The sequence below is a fragment of the Xyrauchen texanus genome, chromosome 11 (assembly GCF_025860055.1).
Source record: "Xyrauchen texanus isolate HMW12.3.18 chromosome 11, RBS_HiC_50CHRs, whole genome shotgun sequence".
Classification (NCBI taxonomy): domain Eukaryota; kingdom Metazoa; phylum Chordata; class Actinopteri; order Cypriniformes; family Catostomidae; genus Xyrauchen; species Xyrauchen texanus.
Genome location: NC_068286.1, coordinates 3,718,021 through 3,732,988, shown reverse-complemented (window position 1 = coordinate 3,732,988; position 14,968 = coordinate 3,718,021). Strand labels below are relative to the sequence as shown.

Below are 14,968 nucleotides of genomic sequence, written 5' to 3'. Positions count from 1 at the left end.
TTTATCTTTTTTTGAGACGGCCCCATCTTCCATCATAAGGTCCGTTTCGGTTATCGCTGTAATGGCTTGCACTTTGTCAGGGTCAGCCATTACCCCTCTCTCATCAATCACATGACCTAGGAACCGTACACTCCGACGTAACAGGTGGCACTTTTTCGGGGCAAGTTTTAGACCATGAGTTCTCAGGCGGCTGAACACCAGCTCAAGCCTCTTCATCATCACACTCTCATTTGGTGCAAATACTAGAAGGTTGTCTAGGTAACAGAGTATAGTAAGAAAGTTCTGGTCCCCAAATATGCCCATCATGAGACGCATAAAACTTGCAGGGCTGTTGCACAAAACTTGAGGGAGCCGATTGAACTCGTAGAGTCCCATTGGTGTTGTAAACGCAGTGAATGTTTTATCTTCCTCCGCCATCTCTATATTGTAGAATCCTGAGGTAAGATCCATAGCACTGAATATGGCATTGCTGCCAAGCGCAGCTAGACAATCTGCCTGGTGTGGCAAAGGATGGGCATCTTTAGTGGTGCGGGCATTCAGCCATCGGTAGTCGACACAAATGCGTAGATCTCCACTTTTCTTCCAGACGAGCACCAGCGGGGAGGCCCACTCGCTAGAGGATTTACGAATGATCTCAAGCTCCTCCATTTCTGAAAGAACATGTCTGAGCTTGTGGTAATGTGCTGGTGGCACGCGTCTGTAAGGCAGTCTAAAGGGTCGACTAACTGCAAAATGTATTCGGTGAGAGAAATCCTTCGCTTTGCCGCAGTCTAGTTTACTCTTTGAGAACACATCCTCATATTTGCATATCAACTGCACAAGTTGTTCCTTCCAATGTGGTGACACCTCGCAAGACTCAACATCAAGGTCGCCTAGACCGAGTTTGCTCAGTCTATTGCAGGGACTTGAATCAGAGAGCCTGCTCTCAGCGACTGAATCACCTGTAGTTTGGTTCATAACTTTCAGCTCATAACTGGCTAGATGCTCAGGACCGATGTCCAAATCCTCCAAAGCTACACAAGGGAATGCGTCAGCCAACTTGGTGTTCCTCCGCAATGTTATGGGCTTGTCTGTAGCATTCAGCACCTTGACTGGCACCCATCTGTCATCACTCATGGATGCTACCACCCGCCCAATGACAATGTTTTGTGTGGCAGTGACTTTGCAGGTTCAACAAGGACAGCACTTCCCTCAGAAACAGGTGCGGTAGCAGGTAGCCGTCCCCAGACGAGGTGTTCTTGCTGAGGACACAGCACTACGGCTTGGGTGAGCTTAGCCGTTCCTATCTTGCTGGGCATTTCAGTGCCTTTCCACCTGTGGAGGCCAGACAACATGTCTAAAAACTGCATAATATCTTCATTTCCTGAACTCTCAGGTTGATTTAGGACACGCCAATACCCATGTGTACTCTTCATCTGGCTGATGATGTACTTGATAACATTAGTGCCCAAGATCATTTCATCTCGCTGACCAGGAACGACAAGAGTGGGAACACTGACCGCATGTCCATACACTTCCATTTCAAGCTGGTAAATACTCTCAGGCTGAATGCTGACACCACCGCAACCAACAAGTACAATATCGGGGCGCATTTCACTGGGTGCAAGTATAACTCCTGCACTCTTCAACTTGCGTTCGGCCTCCACATTTATGGTACAGGCCATGGACCCACTGTCAAGCAGTGCACGTAATATAACTTGGGCCCCTGAAACAACAACATCGGTGTAAAAAAGGCTGTCAGCTCTTTCCATCTTCATCACATTTTGATATAGGACACTTTTATTAGGAATTGCTTTGCAGCCTTCTTCGTACATCAAACGATCATCTTTTGTTCTGAGGGTTTCACTTTTCCCGCTCACATAGTCCCCTCCCCAATGCGAGCAGGATAGTTTTCCTGAGTGTGAGACGCCATATTCGGCTGGGAAGCTGGTTCTGTAATGTTAGGACAGTCTTTACGCTGGTGTCCAACCCTCATGCAGATAAGGCACCGCCTCTCTCGCATGCAGTGCGAGCGAGTGGAGTGCGCTGTGTCCCCACAGATGCGACAAGACAGAATGTGAGCTCCATGTGTTTGGAAGGGCCTTGAAGGACTGCACTCACCTAGAACTTTATTAGGAACAGTATGGTCCTAAAAATAGTTCCCAATATGATCTTCTGCTGTCGTAGCCAATTCGCCTCAAGGTTCGATGTGTTTGCATTCTTAGATGCTATTCTGCACACTACAAATGTACAGAGTGGTTATCTGAGTTACTGTAGCCTTTCTGTCAGCTCAAACCTGTCTGGCCATTCTCCGTTGACCTTTTTCATCAACAATGTGTTTCTGTCCACAGAACTGCCGCTGACTGTATGTTTTTTGTTTTTGGCACCATTCTGAGTAAACTCTAGAGACTATAGTGTCTGTTGTGCATGAAAATCCAAGGAGATCAGCAGTTATACCAGTCAAACCAGCCTGTCTGGCACCAACAATCATGCCACCAATTTTCCCTATTGTGATGGTTGATGTGAACATTAACTGAAGCTCCTGACCCTTATTTGCATGATTTTATGCAGTGCATTGCTGCCACATGATTGGCTGATTAGATAATCAAATGAATAAGTAGGTGTACAGGTGTTCCTAATAAAGTTCTAGGTGAGTGTATGTGCCGGCCGACTAGTCCGCTCAAGCACTCTCTCTAACATGCTGAGGACACGTTCTAATGCATCAGGATTGACTGCATCACCTGTCTTAGGATGGCTACTTTGAGTGCATGCTGCGGCATTGATAGCAGCGATTTCACTTTCCACAACCTCAACGCTAGGGACTGCGGTAGCGGTCGATACTTGAAGGGTGCGAGGCATAACTGTACTGGGAACTCTGCAAGACTAGCTTTCCCTCTGATGTTCATCAATAGCCTCCTGTATTTCTTTGACTGACCATTTGCTCATAGGCTTGCATTTAAACACACTGGATAGTTCTGGGTCAGGGCAGTTTCGTATGAACATCATGGCCACTTCTGCACTCATGTTCTCCATGTTACCACCACTACGTTCTAAGTGACCATTGGCTCGTTCAGCTGCGGAGTTCAATCTCACCCAATAGTCTACGGGGCTTTCCTTAGCTTTAGGCTGTGTTGCGTAGAAATCTGCCAATGGCAAATTCCTAGGAGATGACTCATGACGGTGTCGGCTTTCTCCGCTTCGGGGCAACTGCTTTTCTGCAAGTACAGTTCCATAACATCTATCCACTCTTGGACTGTATACTTGTCACTCTTGTCTCCTTTGAACATGGGTGGTTCTTTGATGTCAGACCTCACTATAAAGTTGACTTTGGGGGATTCAGGTTGGAGCACATTCTTGGTTAGCTCTGCTGGACTTGTGGGTAACGGGTTGACTACACTCTGACTGGCTAGCAAATGGCTGATTATGGACTCACCAATCTGACTACCCAGCTCTCCTATTAACTCTCGTAGCTGCTGTGTGACGTTGGGGCTGGGATTAGACGGAGTGGAACATGTCGGCTGTGCCAACTCTGGATGAGGATTTACTTTTGGCTCTGACAAAGTACTTGGGAATAACAGTTTTGGTAGGGCCCCTGTATTCTCTCTTACACCATACAGACCTCTACCCCTCCCAGCTAATGGAGTGAATATATCAGAAGTCTCTCGACCTCTTCCGGCCATTTTGAATGGTAAGACAAAATTGAAACCCAAATGAATTAACACAATTTTGTGAAATATGTAAATATGCAGTGGTTACTGATATGCAAAATACTCAATAAAAATATAGAATTTAAGAAAAACTCACAGCCTTCAAAGGAACGTAAATGTGAATGTCAATGTCCAATATGTGCAAATGTCCAATATAAAGTGTAAGACACAGTCTGGAATTAAGTGGAACTTCACGGTGGACCGGTGAGCGTGTGTGCGAATGTCCGAATAACGTCACTTAAATATCCGCTGCGTAGATCCTCTGGCCACGCGGAACAGCATGTACACGTCACAGCACACTGCTTGACCCCGGCGATCGGCTGCAGCTGACCAAGTGGATCCGGGTCACGGCACCAGTTTTATGTAGCAGACTTCTAATGGTAACCTCCGGACACCACAGAAACACGACCACACGATGAATGGGATGATGGACACGTGCAATTTATTCACCTTTAACAGAGTAGTGAGGCAATATTAGCATACAGACATCGGAAGGCCTACCCTCTCATTCCCCTGCTTCTCCGTCCGCATACCCTATGCGTCTGCGCGAACGCTTTAACAAGGGCAATACATGTCATTTAATGTGTAAATGTCGATGCTGAATTACCCCACATAACAGGACTGTACGCACAGAAAACATAAATGGAACATATTTGTAAAAGTTAACATACAAATATACTGTAAATTCTCAGAAATGCACTAATAAATGTACTGTAAACTCTTAAGTGCATCAGAATTTGATTGTTGAACTACTGTGTGTATAATAAAGTTTTTCCCACAAGTCTCATTGAATGAAAATATACCTCAAGGCAATTCATATGAATATAGCCTAATATATACTGAGGTACACAACTATCAAATTAAGTTCACAAATTACATAATAAACAATCAAATTAATAATCACAAATTGAAACATCATACCTATAACAGAGTAGTGAGGCAATATTAGCATACAGACATCGGAAGGCCTACCCTCTCATTCCTGCATTGAAGGATACACGTGAAAATGAAGCGCTTACTTTAACACGGTTAAAAGAGCCACTTTCAAGGAAAATAAACGAATCACACTGATACACAATATGACATAAACCCTTAACATTTTTTAACATCATAAATATAGTGATTACATTACAAGAAAACAGTAAATGCAAGACAAATATGAGAGAGAAAAATTACCCCTGCTTCTCCGTCCGCATACACTATGCGTCTGCGCGCGAACGCTTAAAGGTGACGCGAAATAATTTCCTTCGGTGTCCCACTAATTAAGGCCCCACATACAACAATTGGTAGGAACTCCCGATCGGAACTATTGAAAATAATGAATTGAACACAAGTTTTGCTGAAGTTAACAGTTTAAACAACATTTCTCCTGGCACATTAAAAATATATAAAATTAAACTCAAATGTCTAAATCGACTGGCTACACAATATCATTATTCAGAATATTATTAAAACTCCAATGACTTACTGTATCTTAATTGAAAAAGAATTACCAAAAAATACAGTATGTTAAAATGTCCATTAAGTTTTTAAATTGTCTAAATTAGCAGAGAATGCCTACAAATCCCCAGATGTAATAATTAACATCTGTTCTCAGCCACAAGGCCTCATAATGTTCCATGTGTTATGTACTGAACAGTGTATATATATATATGTATATATACAACAGTTAAGAAATACACAAGTTTACAGATCTTAGGTATTTTTTGTTGAAGTGTCGTTTCATTGTGAAGTGAAAATAGCCGACGAGACAATTATCCTTGCATCAACGGACCGTCACGTGACACGTATTTGCAGATACCACATTCATGTCAAAAAGAAAGTAGTCGGCTGTAGCGGAGTGTTTCCTAAACCAACTAAAGAACGCAACGCAGTGTCTCGCACAGCTCACATAAACTTCAATACCCACAAATCCATTGTTCAAAATAAACTTGACGCCATGTTAATTTCTGCCTGTGATTTTCATTCAAATGACCAAAAATGAAAAGGCTTCAACAAACGAAAAATATCGCTTGGAAAGCCAGCAGAAGATGAGCAGACAAAGAGAAGGAGGGAAGGTGAGAAAGCCTACAATATGAGATGCAATAGGGCTACTGTAACGCGCACACAAAAAGAGACAGTCACAATGCTGAGTGAAAACTGCTTTATTAAACAATAAAGCAGGCAACAGTCCAAAAAGGGGCAAGTCCAGTGAAGAATGGTCAAGGGGGAGCGTAAGGTCGGAGCCGGGGAATCAGAAAGGGTAAAGGGGCAAATCCAGAAGAGTAGTAGAGGGAAGCGTAGGGTCGAAGCCGGGGAAACGAAACAAACACGTAGCAAGAGGGGACTCGAGGGAGCAAAAGACAGGGGAACAAGAGGAGCTGGCAAGCTAAGAGGTAACAAGTAGGGAGGTCAAAACTAGATGAGACTAGCAGGGGCAAAACTAGACGAGACTAGCGGGGCATAGGTACGGGAAACTAAACACAATAACCAACAGGATACAACCAGAAGGATAGTGTATTTATAGGGGCGAGTGCAGGTGTAAACAATGACAGGTGATAGGGACGAGTGCAGGTGTATACAATGTGTGGGGATTGGAAGCGCATGAGTGCAGGTGGTATAATGTTCTGGCTGAAGTAGGCATGTGAGCCAGAGGGGGGAGATAGTTTACGAGGGAGAGCTCGTAATAGCAAAACCGGGCGTGGAAGCCCGAGGGAGGAAAAAGAGCGTACGAGCTCAAGGGGGCGGAGCGAGGGAGCGGGAAGCGAGCACGCTCGCGGAGTGCATGTGTGCGTGCTGGAGGAAGCGGAGATGGGGCAGAGGAGCGGGGTTCGTGACAGCTACCAATGAGATTCAAACCTATATCCTACTGAAATGCTGAAATCCAGTGGAGTTGCAGCTAGCTAATTTGCACTGACAATTAAGCTAAATATTATATGGATAATTAATGTGTTGTGAAGTGCTATATATTATGATCAGTTATTGGTCAGTTATTTGTACTGGTGTGGAGGCGTAGTGGGCTAAAGAACATAACTGTTAATCAGAAGGACACTGGTTTGAGCCCCACAGCCACCACCATTTTGTCTTGAGCAAGTCACTTAACTCCAGGTTGCTCCAGGGGGATTGTCCCTGTAATAAGTGCACTGTAAGTCACTTTGGATAAAAGCGTCTGATAAATGTAAATGTTATTTAGACTTGTTTTATTATTATTATTATTATTATTATTATAGGTTATAGGTTATAGTTGAACAGTTCAAACCCAGATACAGGAAAACACACACACACGGTGCACAGTTTGCACATGTTGTTATTGAAAATAAATATGTTGTCAGCCAAACTTATTTCTGGCCTCGGTATTTGAAAAATCCTGGTTACGGCCTTGTCAGCACCCACGACAGTCGAATATATCGACATCGAGGGTACGTGGACACGGGAAGAATAGGGCCTCCCCCATGAACGAGAGAGCTCTTCATGGAGGTTGTCAAAGAAGGGAAGGGACTGATGAGGCATTCCCTTCCCCCGGCCACTAGACAGAAATCTATCCTCCAACTTGGAGCTTTTGGGGGTCTCTAGTTGGCGTGGCCAGTCTAACTGAAGCCTGGCCACCGCATGAGTAACCATGTCGAGTAATTCCTCCGCTGACTTGTTATCACGGACGGAATGCTTGGAGGCGGGTAGAAATTAAAGGTCCCCCTCATGAACCGAAGAGACGCCGGTGCGCACTTCGAGATCAAGGGAAGGACCAGCTGGGTCAGGGGAGAGAGCGAGCGATAGGGACGGACCTGTCTCTCGCTCAGCCAGATCCATGCGAGAGCCCCACGAATGAAGTGTGGGCGCTGACTCCCGGAAGTAAGCGAGGCGAGCGCAAAGCATTTATGCCCGAAAGCAGATCGCAATGCTCGCATCCGCCCCACCCCAACGCGAGAGCAGCATGCTCTTCCCCCAAACAAACAAAGCAAAACTGATGCGTGTCCCTCTCGGCCATAGAGCGGAGACAGGGAACACACATCATTTGCCCTGATTTTCTGTCATATTTTATTTTATTTTTTTATTTTTTTTATTTATGGACTATCATTATTAATTTGTATGCTTTGTTGATTGCTTTCAGACTACAAGGGAAAATGTCTAACTGAAATAAGATAATGACATGTTAATTAAATGTACAAACAATGGACCCTATTCACATTTCAGAAAAGTAGAAATTCAGTGGAGTGAACTTCTATAGAGGTGAATGGGAAACAACAGAAAAATATTTTACAAATAAAAATTACATTTCTATGACTTCACAAAAGAAGAAAGAAATAGATAACAATATCTATTATTTCTATTATTTGCTGTGCAAATACACATTCCCCCCAGTGATCTTACTTGCAAAGACTCTGTGTAAGGTCAGGGAGGTGAGGAACAAGTCCTCGTGGCGCCATATTGGCTCACCCAGACTTGGTTCTCGGACCTCACGCTCCTCGTGACAGCACCTCCCTGGCAGAATCCTCTGAGGAAGGACCTTCTTATTCAGGGATGGGGCACCATCTGGGACCCATCCTTCTACAAGGCAGCTGTAGTCCCTGAAGTGGCGTGTGTTCGCTAAGTGGTGTTCTTCCCAGAAGCGAAGATCCCCAGAGGTGTGCAGTCGGGTCAGTGCTTTCCTTCCTGCAAGAGTATTGGAGGGGTGGCTGTACCACTCCACTCTCAAGGTCTTGCAGCTTCTATACTATACACCATGATGCTGTTGAAGGTCAGTCTCTTGTAAAGCACAACCTGATTATCAGTGTCCCGAGAGGTCCCAGGAGGTTGAACCCTCCTAGGCCAGGCCTCTTCCCTCTTGGGACCTCTCTGTGGTCTTTCTAGGCCCCGCTCAAGCCCCTAGAGTCAGTTGAGATAAAGGCTGTCTCAAGGACCGCCCTCCTGACCGAACTCTTTTCCATCAGAGGTGACCTGCGGGAGTTCTCCGTCAGCGAACATGCCTGGAGTTCGATCCAGAAGACTCTCATGTGGTACGGAGACCCCGACCGGACTATATGCCCTAGGTTCCCACGCCCCATTTGGGGGCCAGGTGGTGATCCTCCAAGCGAAGCTACCCCTGGAGGAGACAGACCCAGCCTTCTCTTTGCTGTGTCCGGTGCATGCTTTACGCATCTACTTGGATCAAACGCAGAGCTTTAGATGCTGAGCAGCTCTTTGTCTGCTACGTTGGACAGCGGAAAGGGAACGCTGTCTCCAAACAGAGGCTTGCCCACTGGATCGTGGACACCATAGCATTACCCTACCAGGTCCAATGTTTATGAGCATTTCTTAGGCCCTAGATGAAATGTACTTCTCCACTGAGAACACTTCTTGCGGCTGACATGGCCTGCTCCCATATTTGGTATGCACCCCCCCCCCCCCCTCCCCTCGGGGTTATGGGGAAGCACACGACATCTTGAGGTGTCTGGGGAAGCTCTGTGCAGCCCGAGCGCATGTGTTCCTACGCTCAAAGTAACTTGCCTACATCTGCATCGGCAGATCACATGACCAGTTCAGACTTTGTGGTGTTTCATATATGGGACCCCTAGTGTCACTTCATCAACACAACGTCGAGTGAGTGACAAAAGTGGAACATCTCGGTTACTGTCGTAACCTAATTCCCTGATGGAGGGAATGAGATATTGTGTCCCTCTTGCCACAGACAGAACTTGACCACTGTAATGGCCGGGACCATGTCTCGGCGCCTCAGTGCAAAACCTGAATGAATTCCCTGCCGTCCTCCCTTTTATACCCATATGTCGGGGGAGTGGCATGCAAATTGAACTCGGCAATTCTCATTGGCCTTTTCCTAAAGAGCTGAAGGTGTGTCGGGCTCTCAAGAGCGACTCCTAATTTCACTTTAGGGAACGGAGGTTACGACAGTAACTGAGACGTTTTATAATGTTGTCTGGAGTTTGTTAATTTTCTTCTGATTGAGTTTCACATAAGTCTGTATTGGAAGGGCTGCACAATGTTAGCTAATCAGAACAGTGGGCATTTACATTGAAGTCTTAAAGGGCCAGAGAGCTTGACCAAGCTTTTCAGACAGAGAGCCAGAGACAGGGTGGGAAATTATTATAAATTATATGACTAAATTATGACTGTTTGGTGAACAATAAAAACTATACTAACATTATAAGTGAACCTCAGGGAAGATAATAACATTATATTAAAAAAGGGCATGTCATACCCCCTTTAAATTTCAGGAAAAGATCAATGTATAACAACTTTACAACAATTGGACCACAACTGAAGGCAAGAAAACATACATAAAGCGAATTAATGGAGTTTGGGAACTGACCTGTATTTTCTGATGCCATTGTAGATATTTCAGCATTATATTTTGTCCTGAGGTTCAATGTTTTCAACAATGCTTGCTGCCACCTGGTCTCACAGGACAAACCGAAAGTATTTTTGCCCCTTCTATTTGAATAAATAGTCATGGTCACATGACTGAAACTGTCATTTGAAACACCTGTAGATTGAACTGAACATAAGTTCCATTTCATTCTGAATGAGGTGTTTTAACTCACACATGTAAGCCCGTTTATCGTTCCAATGACGGTCTCCAATAATACGGGTGAAGGTCTCTGCGCGTTACAGTCTTTCTTGTACGCAACACAACAATATTAAATGAAATACATTTTCTCTTATGTATTATCTCGTTATTTCATCTGACTCCATAAATGAAAAAGGTTTTTAATGATATCTGAGTATCATTAAAAGTGAGCTTAATGTTTGATTATTCCTTTAACTCCTTTAATTATATTTTACCCATTTAGATTAAGAAACTATGTCGCTTTGAGGTCCTCGCGTGTTTCTCTACACACGGGTCTCACGATCACAAGCGGCCAGTATTGGATCATCAAACAGAGGTAATTGCTATATACCTGAGATCGGGTCACGCTCACGTATACACAATCAAAGATACTTCAGTATAGCCCCATGGAATTGCATACACTTGAATGTAACTTAACGCTTTCTTCAGTAGAGGTCACGGCCACTATTACAGATGTAAGTTGACCAACATAACTTCTCTTATAATAGCTTTGATTGGCCATGCGTGGTTTCCCACGCACACTTATCTGGAGAAACATCAAATTAAAACAGAGGTAAGACACCCAGATTTAGATTGGTCAAGCAGCGTTGCTGTTCTAAACGGAAATTCCCTTTTTGTCTTTGCAAACCAAGTACACTTGAGTCGATGCCAAATATTAGTCGTCACTAATCTGACGAGACTTGCGGTAACATACTAATCGCTTAATCTGTTTGGGAAACACAATGTCAGAGTCAGTCAGAATAAAATCAAATGTTGACAATTTATTGACCAGGTAACATAATCAATTCATCAATTCCAATTAGACATTGATAAGTCAAAGTTAGACATTTTATGAAAACATAAGAAATACGAATTGCAATCACCTGAAATAAACTACAAACAGTAAACTGTTTGGGATCGTCTGATTACAGAGAGCCATGAGCAATGTGTCGCCTCTCCTTAAATACCCAGATAATTCAACATGCTTACCAAATGGTGGTGTCTGTCATTATAATTAGATTTTGGTCCCCTGTTGAGGGGGTTCCTGTAGATTTACATACAGGAGGTATGGAGGATCTGGGGAGGGCACACCTTTAAGGGGCACACCACATTTCACATATTTTATAACTTCTTTAGCTTTTCATTATGGCTGGGAGGATGAGACCAGTTTACCAGGCGACTGAGAGACTTTAAATGATACCAAACATGTTATAGTTACTTTTGTACACACTTCACATTGCATAGGTTTTTAGTGAGCTTTAAGTGAGGAGGAGGAGTAAGATGAAGATACTTTAGAAGGGAGGTGTTAGCTGCACAGTATGTTGCATCTCGGATGTTGCTGTTACATCTGCGAGAGAGAGTTCAGGTGTTAATTCTCATGAGAGCCTTTTGTTTTCTCGAGGAGTAGCCCAGACTCACTGGCACCCGCCTTACACACACATGTATCAGTGTCAGGACACAATCTATTTATATTCTTGTTCTGTAAAGATGGAGGAAATAAATCATGAATCTGAATTAAATAAACATGTAATTTGTAAACTGTTACTTTTGTAAAATTCTTCATTATAAAATATAAAATTAGATATTATTTATTATATACCATTATAAAACTCTTTAGCAACAAAACTTCTGCACTGGATTCTGGAGTCTTTCATTATTAAGCTGCTGAATATTGTATTGTGTTTGGTATTTGTCTGTGAGCCACTCTTCATGTATGATGAACCTGAGCAAACCGAGCAGAACAACACGTCTACTAACAACTATATGAACAGTGATTGGAGTTATTTTGTGTGTTTATTGTGTGTGTGTGTGTGAGAGAGAGAGAGAGAGAGAGAGAGAGAGAGAGAGAGAGAGAGAGAAAGAGAGAGATCAGAGCCGGATTACAAATATATAATTACTTGCCATAAAATCAATTTTGGGTTCTGTGGTTTTGTGTAGAAATGATAAAAGGCAGTATTGGAAGTCATCAAAAGGGGAGTCTGTAATTATGCTTTTACAGATTCCGATGGAGCAGCTTGACAGCATTTATTTAGGGTTATGTTCAACATAATGTCTCAGGACCACATTTGTGGCATGATGTCAACAAATTATGAAAACCTATTGCATTGGTACATGACACTATGTAGAATATATTACTGTTACTAACAACTGGACATTTCTGACCCATGTGAAACTTTTATTTAAAGAAAATCTACAGAGTAAAGCAGAATTTACAAACTATAAACTAACAGACATTAAGTACATTCAAATAAAATAAAACAAATTAATTTATGATGTGTTTCTCTATTGTAATGTTCAAAATAAACTCAGCAGAGGTAATACACAGAAAAGAGAAAAACAAAACAGTCATGCTTATTCAACTGTATTTCTTGTATTAATGCTTTGTGTTGGGGTTGGCATACAAATTTCCTTTTGTGGCAAAACTGCTGCAGGAGAAAAGTATTTGACAAAATGTAGAGTACAGAGTCCAGTGAAAACTTGTGAAATTGCCCCTTTGACAACTAGCCCCAGTTTCCCTGATGTAACATGATGTATTAGGGCAGTTCAGTCATTTTTATTATTATTAGCTTTGTATTTTCTTGAAAAAAAAATACACTCCTACACCAACTGCTGTTGCAACAACCGCTCCTCCGATTGCTCTTATTGCTGCTGCACTTCCTTCAGTTAATTCTACTGCTCCCACACCTCCTCCAGCTGCTGCTCCTGTACTACATTTTTCATGTAGGATTTTATCTTGAGTCTCATTATAGTCCTGTTCAGTGTATCTCCTGTTTACATTCTTCATCTTCAGTAACTCAATCTTTTTCAGAAGTTCAGTGACTTGAGATCGATCTTCATCTTTGTTATTAAAAACATGATATCCTCCTAAACACTGATCAACTACTGACCTCAGTGATTTGAGCTGACTCAGATATTCCTCAACTGGCTCCTGTAATTCATCTCCATGAGTAAACAGCACTAATGTGTATTCTGAGGTTTTTTCTCCAAAGTTATATTTGATCCATTTCACAATGTTTATGTCCTCCTCTGTGATTAGTTTACTCAATTTGATCACCAGCAGAAACACATCAATACCACAATCTGTACAATCAAATATCTGCTGTATTTTACTTTGTGAATCTGAAGTCTTTATTGATTTATCAGAGAGTCCTATTGTGTCGATCACAGTGATTTTTGGTCCATCCACTTGTGTACGTGCTGCCTTACAGATCCTGGTCACAGCTGATGGAGACAAATTCACTTCAAACTGATCTCTGCCCAGGATGGTGTTTCCTGATGCACTCTTTCCTGCTCCAGTTTTACCCATCAGCACAATATTCGAATCATCTATTCCTGTGAATTTTAAATATAAAATTATTAACTAAATAATCGTTTTATAGAGTTTTCCCTGTTTGCGTGTAAAGTATTAAAGCATGTTAACAAAGATTTTCCACCATACTGTATTTGAAAGTCAAATAAGACATATCACTTTTAATGCACATATTGTAGAAGCTGTGTGGATGAAGAATCTCTTAGTGCTGCTTTTTAAATCAACATATTACTGCAAACAAATTAAAAAAGGACAAATTATTGCTCAAACATCAATAAATCAGCCATTTCTCAAATAATCGTTTCTATTTATTTATTTTTTTTTAAATGTCCATTTTTGGTTGTTCTGGCTGTTGTGACATTCAGATTAATTTTATATTAATTGTTACATTAAACAATATAAAAAGCTTTGCTAAAGTTTCTTGCAGTTTAAAGTTCAGTTGCTTCCATTGTATTTCACTTGAAATGATGAAGAGAGACTTCATGATGAAGGTTTGACATATGCAGCATATGGATGCCACAATGATTTCAGGGCCACTAAAATATAAAGTTAAAAGACTTTCAAGAAATAGACTTGATAGAGGATGAGGAAATTTGTTGTACTTACTCATTTCAGCTTCTTTTGAAAATTCAGTTGGACCTACAGAATGGCACAAACATTGTATTAAAATGTTGATGGAAGGTTTGGAAACTAAATGAGAAAACCGGAAAAATTATCTCACCAATCTGAGTACAAAAGCAGAGTAGTTTTCTAAATGAATCCTGTTGAAGAAGGAGAAACTAAAATCACAAATGTATTTCAGATTCATCCATCTTTCAATCAATCCAATATTTCCACTGGCCTCGAATAAAACGAGACATGGACGATGTCCTAACAGCAGTGAGATTCATAGAAGATTATAGCGGTGAAAATAATCCTTGCCCTCTGCCACATCAACCTTACTGTACGTTACCCAACATGCCAGAATCAATTAACTATTATACTGACATAATTACACTAAATCATTTTCAATCATTTATTCATGTCTGCGTTATTATTAAAATGTAACATCCTCAAAGTGGGAGTCTGGCAAAATATGATAAAGAATTTATTTATTTATTTTTTGCATATGTCTAGGTAAAGAACAGCGCAGAAATAAAACGTAATAATAACACAATATTCACACTTACCCTGTTAACAGCAGATCGTTTTCAGGTTGTCTGTCCAACAGACGGCAGGTGAAGAGAAGCAGAACACAAAAAGCACCCAAACACACCCCAACACACCCATTATTCTTGTCAGATTAGAGATATTTCAATAGGTTGAAAAAAATGTTTTTTTTTTTTTTTGTTTTTTTTTTTTTTATGTCTGCAACTTTGTTATTTGTGCTGCTGCCTGTCTTGGCCAGGACACTCTTGGAAAAGAGATTTTTAATCTCAACGAGTTTTCTTCTGGTTAAATAAAGGTATATAT

At 41.9% G+C, this 14,968-nt stretch overlaps 1 protein-coding gene across 1 annotated transcript; it reads right to left on the bottom strand.

The window, feature by feature from the left end:
• Nucleotides 1–12,598: 12,598 nt before the first annotated feature.
• LOC127651164 (GTPase IMAP family member 9-like) lies at nucleotides 12,599–14,722 on the bottom strand. The gene is made up of 4 exons (XM_052136872.1): nucleotides 14,686–14,722; nucleotides 14,238–14,277; nucleotides 14,123–14,155; nucleotides 12,599–13,539 (listed from the first exon to the last, which is right to left on the bottom strand). Exons 3-4 carry the CDS (start codon nucleotides 14,124–14,126, stop codon nucleotides 12,770–12,772), a joined length of 774 nt encoding a protein of 257 aa, XP_051992832.1. The 5' UTR covers nucleotides 14,127–14,155; nucleotides 14,238–14,277; nucleotides 14,686–14,722; the 3' UTR covers nucleotides 12,599–12,769.
• Between the last annotated feature and the right edge of the window lie 246 nt (nucleotides 14,723–14,968).